This window comes from Diadema setosum, chromosome 22, assembly GCF_964275005.1.
Source record: "Diadema setosum chromosome 22, eeDiaSeto1, whole genome shotgun sequence".
In the NCBI taxonomy this organism is placed as follows: Eukaryota; Metazoa; Echinodermata; class Echinoidea; order Diadematoida; family Diadematidae; genus Diadema; species Diadema setosum.
This window is the reverse complement of record NC_092706.1, coordinates 25,122,755-25,131,726: the sequence shown is the minus strand read 5'-3', so window position 1 is coordinate 25,131,726 and position 8,972 is coordinate 25,122,755. Positions and strand designations below refer to the sequence as shown.

The 8,972-nt window shown below is 39.2% G+C and overlaps 1 protein-coding gene across 1 annotated transcript in view; it reads left to right on the top strand.

The window, feature by feature from the left end:
- Window positions 1–1,619: 1,619 nt before the first annotated feature.
- The window catches only part of LOC140245343 (importin subunit beta-1-like), a 40,759-nt gene continuing 33,406 nt past the window's right edge, over window positions 1,620–8,972 (top strand). The window contains exon 1 of the mRNA XM_072324922.1: window positions 1,620–1,787. Coding sequence (XP_072181023.1) covers window positions 1,748–1,787 — 40 coding nt within the window. The 5' untranslated portion in view covers window positions 1,620–1,747. The remainder of the gene's footprint in view (window positions 1,788–8,972) is intronic.

The following is an 8,972-nucleotide window of genomic DNA, read 5'->3' as shown; positions in this document are numbered from 1 at the left end:
TTTTGATTTTAATTTTCATAGCATTTTCAAAGCATAGCATGACGAAAGAAAAAAAAATAATATACATGTTTACATACATCGAAATACGATGTAAACCCAATGAAGTGCAGAGAAAATGAATACATGCTATTAACTGTATAATGTTGAAAATGTTGAAAATGAAGGGGAAGGTAAAAAGCATCCCCTCAAAACCAATATGAATAACGTACGAAAAATGGAAACATGTCATATGGGCAGCGGAACATACATACGTGCGTAATATATGGGTACTTAACCTATATCTCTAGTTGGATATGTAACACACACACACACACACGCACACACACACACACACACACACACACACACACACACACACACACACACACACACACACACACACACACACACACACACACACACATATATATATATATATATATATATATATATATATATATATATATATATAACACACACACACACACACGTACACACACACAAGTAGCCAATCCATAAAGTCAGCAAACTTGATCATCAAGTTATGGTTCCAGTATCATTCGGATTCTCAGCTCCCTAATTTTTCCAGGGATGAATGCAACATTCCTTATACATACAATAACATTTCGAGAACATTGCTCTTACATCTTATAAATCTATGCATTCGCACCTTAGGTCTATCTAATCACCATGGTGGGACGGTGTAAAAGTAATACAATTAGCACATGACTTGTTTTGCTTGCTCTCGTCGGCGCTTTAAGATGAAAAGCTCTTTTTTTTTTAGCGCTTGTTCATGAGCTGAATCAGTTCCACACAAACAGACAGACAGACAGACACATGCTACACAAACACATACATGCACTCAGACAAGAAGTTATTCTGCTTAGAATCTATAGAAATTGAAAATTTCTTATAAGAAATCTGTCGTGTAGTAAATATCTGCAAATTTCTCACAAATCTGAAATTTGCATTGGGGGAAATATTTAGTACACGTACAATGAAGTAACCAATATCATAGCACACACTATTTTTGCGAGTCATTGTACGTGCCAAATTTTACCAAAAGAACGATACCGAGTGATATCGCAACTACAGAAGTTACTCCTGCAATCTTATTGGCCCATAGTTGCTATCCTTGACCGCCCCCAAAGTACTTCCGTGTTTTCGGAATGAATGAACGTACCTTGCTGCCCTCTTTCTGAAGGTTCACATTTTCGGGAATTTTTGTCCCTTTAGAAGCAGGAAATGAAACGGAAGTTGTGATTGGCTTACGGCGTTGCGGACAAAACAGACGTCTTCATCGAGCCGAGTTGGCAACAAAATACCATCGGAAAGAAGTTTCTTTTTCAATCCGAATTTTTGAATTCGGATATATCATCATTATCTTCTATCAGTAGCGTAGCAATCAAGGATTTCTTTATGCCGGAAAGCTCACCCTCTCTTTTAGGACGACAGTGGTCTCAATGTGCTTAGTAACTATTATTTGTGGGGTGAGTGTTGTAAAATGGATAGCTAGATGGCTTCTCTCCCTTAGCCAATTATGAAATGGCTTACAACGGGTTCCTATTCAAAGGTTCGCGAGCTCTCCCAGTCTTCCCATAATGCTGTGTTTCTACTGGCGCCCCATGTGTACTATCGCCAAAGGTGGATCATTCTAGGGAGAATCTTCTTTCGAGATCAAATTGAGCTGTTCACGTTTTCCTTTCTCAGCTTCAGTTGATTATTTAGGTATATCCTCCTTTAGTGGAATCATTGGAGGAATATCAAGATGGATCTTGTGGCGTATTTAGAGAAAACTGTTTCTCCCGGTGAGTATGCGAGGCGGATCGCACGGATCGGCAGCGGCACTGTGCGCCAGTGCTATGTGTATGTCACCCATGTCATTCATCTAATGTCAGTGTATTTCTACCCGTGCCGTGAGTGAGTGAGTCTGTAGACGCCTCATAGCCAATATGCAATAGGCCTCAAATGCTGCATGGCTGCACTGGTTGGTGGCGAACTGAACTTGCAATTGCATGCCATGACTTAGCAAATAGAATGTTGATGTTACTAAATCCACTAATATCTGACATTAGAATTTTATGCCTATTTTCTCTTTGCTTCATGGTTTCCCACAACAATGGGGCTCTGTATGTAATTTTCAGTTTTAATCGTCATCGACTGCAGTGCAGGAACCTCCCTCTCTCTGTGTGAGAAGTGCTGGTGCCTTTTAATGACAGTGACATTGGCAATGCCATGTTTTCCCCCTACACCCAACACGGCAGGGGTGTAATGTTAGAATTTTAAGCTTATGTGCTTTCGTAAACATTTAACGTTACACTTACATACGCTTGTAACCTATCTCTTTTTCAGTGCAAGTTTGAATTGCACCAAAATCACGCAGGAAATGCTGTTATGTTACTATGTGAGGATCTAGAGTTTCTACTCTATAAAGTCAAAGATCTAACTGTTAGATCTAACGTTAGATGATATCTTATTCTTATTTCTACTTTCAACCAACATCAATCATATATGAAACCAAACTGGTTTCATATCAGGAAGCGTCTGTAAAATTTTATGTATCGATATTGACATGCTATCGCTATTAGGAAAACTTCACTCTTCACCATTTTCACCAGCGATTTTCAACATCATACGCTGCCTGCATGTGACATGAACAATGATGAAACTGAAGACTGAAGTTAGCTGTCTAGCAGATTCTAGGTAAAATGTGATGTAGGTATATGTTATCATGACCAGGAGTTGAAATCAATGTACCAAGGTACGCCAACGCTAGATATCTAGTCCTCTCTGGCTCTAACCAATTATTAAAATTGGCAGTGTAATGTTAGAGCTCTCTATGTACAACCACACGTGCGTCTTGCCCGTCCGCTCACATGCGTGTGGTTGTAGCCACAGCCCGTTAAAAAAAAGAAGAAATAGCCTATTTTTCTTTTAACAGCTCTTTTCTAAAAATGGTTTCCAATTCATTCACACCATCTTTGCTCCTTTTCTTTCTTGTCACAAACATTAATTTGTTTTCCAATGCAATTACAAATTTTCTCGAAGAAGATCGCAACCCGTTGAGGACAAGTCATGAGAATACTCGGGCATGTGTCTATGGCTGGGAAATGTGTGTTGTTGGATATTCAGTCCGTCCCACGTCCTCAACAGGTTAATTTCTAACCTGGAGCCTCCGGTTTGGTGCGATCAACGGCGACTTGGCCATGCCAGCATGCAGCCAGCCAGCCATACAGCCAGCTGCGCTGGTGCAGCAGTCAGCGGCGACTTGGTGATAGTGCTATATACATGTAATGCAGTGCATACCCTGTACATGTACACCATTGATGTATTAAACACTTGAAATTGCCTTCATTGGCATATAGACGACATAGAGCCGATATGATACAGATTTTTAAGATTGTGAAGGAGATTGATGATATGAAGTCCTCAGACTTTTTTGAGTTCTCAGTTGGAGGAAGGACGCGTGGTCATAAATTTAAGATACTGAAGAAACATGTAAAGTCCAAAGTGAGACAGTGCTCTTTCTCTCAAAGAGTTATTAGTGAGTGGAATAAGTTACCATCATTTGTAGTTGACAGCCCATCCGTGAATAGTTTCAAGTCTAATTTAGAGAGGTTCTGGAGTCAAGACAAGAACAAATACAACCCCGAAGGGATATTTCTTTGTCCATGTTATACTGCACAGCGCCTAACAAAAAGTTATTAATGTCATGTAATGACGACACCGAGGGGCAAATAAGTTAAGTCTAACTTTACGCCCACATCCAAGGTATGTTATCCAAGGTATGTATACCATGCTGTACAATTGTACATACTCATGTACACATCAAAGCTGCACTGTTCATGCTCTTCGATATGCACATTATGTTTGTGTTTACAGCGTACATAATACACATGATCACGACGTGTGCAGGCCAGGGCAGTGTTAGCTAGCAGCCGAAGTCCTGATCACTACTATAGACTCCATTATAGTGTTGCGATTGATCCAAATCACTCTGTGCCCAATCGATGGTAGTTTTAAATGCATTATATAAAAAGAAAATAAAGACCATGAGAATGTACACTGTAATGGGAAAAGGCTAAAAATATATTGCAAGTAAATGAAGCTGTTTAACAGGTTTGATTAATGGGGTTATTATCATCGCTTTGCGAGGTGATGGTGCAGGATGGTCCATGAGAGGTTTCAGCATGTCACTGCAACATCTTCAAGTTCTTGTGCACATCCTCAACTCTTCTCCAACATCCTCAATTTAAGCCAGCAACATGCTATATGCAACATCCTCAAGAATTTTCAACAAGTTCAAAATAAAGTGTACATTACAACGTGAAAAACATGTGCAATACATTAAAAACATCAAACTACTTCCTAGTTACCGGTACATTGTAGTACTGTACAGATATTTGTGTGCAACATATGAGAGAAACATTGAATGTAAGCAGCAAAAAGGGCTCTAAGCTGCGGAATATTGCATACTGCATTCTCGGGATGTGCGCTCCATGCACATACTATTTCTGCAATTTAGATTCTGAGCTTGCAACATGCTCAAATTTCAAGTTGTGGACCACCCTGGTGGTATGTGATGGACTCGTACATTGGCCCATGTCATGCGATGTCTGACTGGCTACACACAGTGGTTTTTGTACACAATACATGCGTTGATATCCAGCTTCTCCGTGTGTGTGTGTAAAGACACGGTCACACAATGCGTTTAGCTGTATCCAGCCCCTCGGAATACATGTACGTACCTGTATGGTTACAACCATATACAATTGTATGCGTGTGGCCGGATGGTAAAGAAGCATGCATTTGGTTGTATGAACACACTGCCGAAAAATTTATGGAAAGTGAATGAAGTAGTTTGAGAAGGGAAATTCCTGATGGAGCGCATGCAAACACACACAGACCGACAAAAAGGCAGACACAAGCACACACATTGATCAGTTTTCTTCTTTGAATTCAGTTGGCCATATTTAATAATTGTAGTTTTCTACATCAACTTTCAGTTCCAGACCGGATGGGAAAGATGTGTTGCATGATATTGGACGATTAACTTTAATTTCATACTGTGCACATGGGAGCAGTGTGGTCCAATAGCTCCCTAAGAGTGCTCAAGTTGCTTTGAGCTAATTTTATATGACATGAAAGTCGACATCGATAGCAAGTTTCAAGCAACCAATTTGGCTCAATTTCATGTAAGTGATCTCAAAAAGAATTTGGTTGTGTAGAATTTGAGATACAGTGTACACTGTATAGTATATCTATGTGTACATGGATGCATATTACTGAAGGCAACCCAGGGTCTGCACACAGTTTAAATTTTGACCTCAAAGTGACTCTGGTTGATATTTTGTAGGTTACAGATTTATATTCTCATTCTCACATGTTTCAGCTTCTCTACAAGATCATTATGATGTGTAGTGTACATGTAAATTTGGCCATAAATAATGAAATTATTGCAATAAACATTAATTGACAAGTGCGTGCAGAATTAACAATTCGATGCTACTTCCAGATTGACTTGCTGCTCATTGTATGCATACATGTATGCACCTGATGGAGGAGGCACATGCTCTGCTGAAGTTTAACTACACGTAGCAAATGTGATGAATTGTCAGGGTATGATGGCTTTTGAAATGCTTCTGAACTGGGACAGATTGAGAAATTTTCCTTTGGTGGTTATACTTTTTCTTTAGGTTTTCTTTTTTGTCGTTCTAGCTCCCTTTTGTTGCTCTGAGTGAAAGAGTGAAGGAGAGAAGAAAGAATACGTACATCCTATCAAGGGCAGCTACCGCATTCATCTCACAATTCAGGAGCGTCATACATACGATTCCAATTTTGACGATACATTAGCGTGGCTGGCTAATTTCAGCAATAATGCATGTAGACTAGGCGTACACGTAATAGTGATCAGGAAGTAGTGAGAGGGTAGCAAGTGCAGGGCCCCGTTGCTAGAAACTTTGCGTTTAAACGCAACTTGCAACTGATTGTCACTGGCCAATCAAAATCATTGTTGCATGCATGTCTTCTTAACAGGGCAGACCCTGAGCCAATCAGAATGGTTGTTTCAAAATTAGCAATTATTTGCAATTGATTGCAACTTTCTTGCAACGGGGCCCAGGCCTGATAGAATAAAATTCCTTATGGCTTTGTGAATACACTTGATGTGCATCGAGGCTTGTTGTACACTTTCAATATCAGTAAGGTGCTTCTGCTGTGTTTATACTTAGAGATCAGTGATATAGGGTAGTCTATGTAGTTCTGTTGCAGGGATTCTCGAATTTCGGAGTGCGGTCAGCCTTCCCACTACATGGTACATGTATCTTTACACTGCCGAGTTATTTCGCAGAACGTCTCCCAAATAGCTATAGTAGTTGTTTTGAACCTCTCTGGTTTATGATGCCTGCATGTTGGTGGCTGTGTATGATGACGTGACAAAGTACTCTGTAGACAAACTCTAACAGAACATGCATTAGAAGCAAAGTAGATGGTGCTGTCTTGATACAAATCATAGAACAGTCTGCAGTTTTTTATTTTTCAGTGAAATTTGAGATTACAGTGCGCTTCCGTTATAACAAACATGGTTGAATACTGAAATGCTCGTTACAACAAAGTAAAAATTTACGTCAAAAGTTTATCATGTAAATACATTTATGTACAATACTGTTTGGCTATAATGAAATTACGATATCATACGACCTGTAACCAAAGAAAACCGCCGGACTCAAGGACTTCATTATAACAGGAGCGCACTGTGCGTTATGTGAATTGCTGAAATGCATTATAGAGACGATTGTGAATTTAAATGCGACAATGACAATAACCAGGAATTTAGCTCAGTTTCAGTCGGGGGTTGGAGGTGAGGGGTGAGGGGTGGGGAAGAGGGCGGAGAAGGAACTTTTGGATTAAAAGAGTTGTACATGTAGCTACTGGCAGTAATCTATAGCTCGCTCTACAATGTACACTGACGTGCTACAATGTACAAATTATATCTATCAGGTCATGATGTCACCCCACGTGGTACAGCAATTTGTTGAATTCTAAATTGAAATGTTCAAATTGACTCACAGCTTTGATTTACTGCTGGGCTGTGAGATGTGTTTGCTGTGGTTTTGTCACCAAGCATGGATTATAAAATTGAGCTCATCAATCTTGGGTTTTTTTCCCCTTTAATCCATACAGTATGACATCTGCAATGCTAAAATTGTACGTTGTGGACCAGCCTGCATACCATAGGCAAATACTACAGTAGAGCAGTGTGCAAGAGTATGATAGTTGAGTGCTTGGGAATTTGTGATGTTCACAGTTATGATATAGTGTAGAAACTACTTCAGTGCATGCGTAACATGCAACCTGCATTAAATGCATAATGGGCAGTTAATTGTAGAGTGCTTTGTTTTTAGATAGTGCAAGCACATTCTACTGCTGCTACTGAAGTGGGCGAGCTCAGGTCTACGTATTAAGGTGTTAAACTTGCCTTTGCTTGCATGCGTGTGCTTACTGTAATACATGATGTTTTGCATGGTGTTTAATACATCATGTACATTGTACATGTTTGGACTATACAGAACCAGCACTCTTTTATCTGTTTCAAAGGATCACTCTGGCTTGTATGATACAGAATTTGACCCCAACTGACCTTTGATATCTTGGTGATATTGGCCCTGGACTTTATTTATTTTGCACACAGACACATCCAAATTTTCCATTTGATGAAATTTGAAAAAACTATTTAAGTGTTTTCATACAGATAGACACAGATGTATGGATATCGTACAATTGTATATTAAGCCCCTGTTCCACTAACCATTTAAGGCATGAAGGCATGTATTATTAAATTAAATAAGCATCACATATTTCACTTTTTACCATGGTTTATGATCATTGTAATCTCAAAACATTCCTTTCTAGTGCCTGTCATTTTCATGTTCATTACACTTGGTTCACAACCCTCTTTTTTATCATCATCAGGACGCAGGTTAATCCTTTTATAAAAAAAAGTATAAAGCAGTTCATGATGATATGTTCATGCAAATAGGAATAATAATTTTTCCTAGCCCATATAGCCGATATCAAGCAATACAACCTCACGATACCGATATCTAATCAATCACTTTGTGTATACTTCCAGTTTTGCGGTTCTGGAAAATCGTACCAAAGATCCTACATAGTGTAGGATCTTTGATTGTGCATTCCTTTCTGGAAATGTCTCGAACAAATACACAAGTTTGACTTCAGGTCGAAGTGGTGTTTCCTGCGAAGCAGATTTTTCTACGCTCTCTGCTGAACTTTGTCTGTTGGGAACTTCACCTTTGTCATTTCCTTCATCCATGGATATTTTCCGTAATTTCATCGTTTGGCATCATCGGCCCAGCTTGGGGCTGCTTCATAGAAGAATCCCATTTATCAAATGTAAAGTTACAGATTAGAAAATAACTCTATTATTCGTGAGATTATAAGACAGAATTTGATACAATCTATGAATACTAGCTAGTACATTGTACTTCAGTGTTCAGTTTGCCTAAAGGCGTACATTATATCATGCGTTTATAACTGGAAGTTTATATCCCAAGAATTAACCATTTTTAACATTAAAAAAAAATAGAGCGCCACACACGTTCAGATTAGGAGAGCTATTTGCAGTAGGGAGAATTGAGGGATGATCAAAGTTCTTTGACCTCTTTAGTCATGGAAGAGTGATTACATTTCCATGCCCTTGCCCCACAAGGCCATATCTTTTATCATACTCGTCATGTACAACGTACTAGGCCCTGTATTTCTAGATATGCACTCGAACTTCTATGCTGAACACACTCATGGTGAAACGCAACAAGAGAAAATTTGTGTTTTGGTTGCTTGTAGTTCTCCATCTACTCTTCTCTGGCAATGCGCCAGAATTTGATTAAGAGTATTTTGCAAGAGCAAAACATCTGTTGCTGTTAACAGTGTATCAGCTCATGTGTTTATCTTGCAGTTTTAAAGGTTTTTCCGGG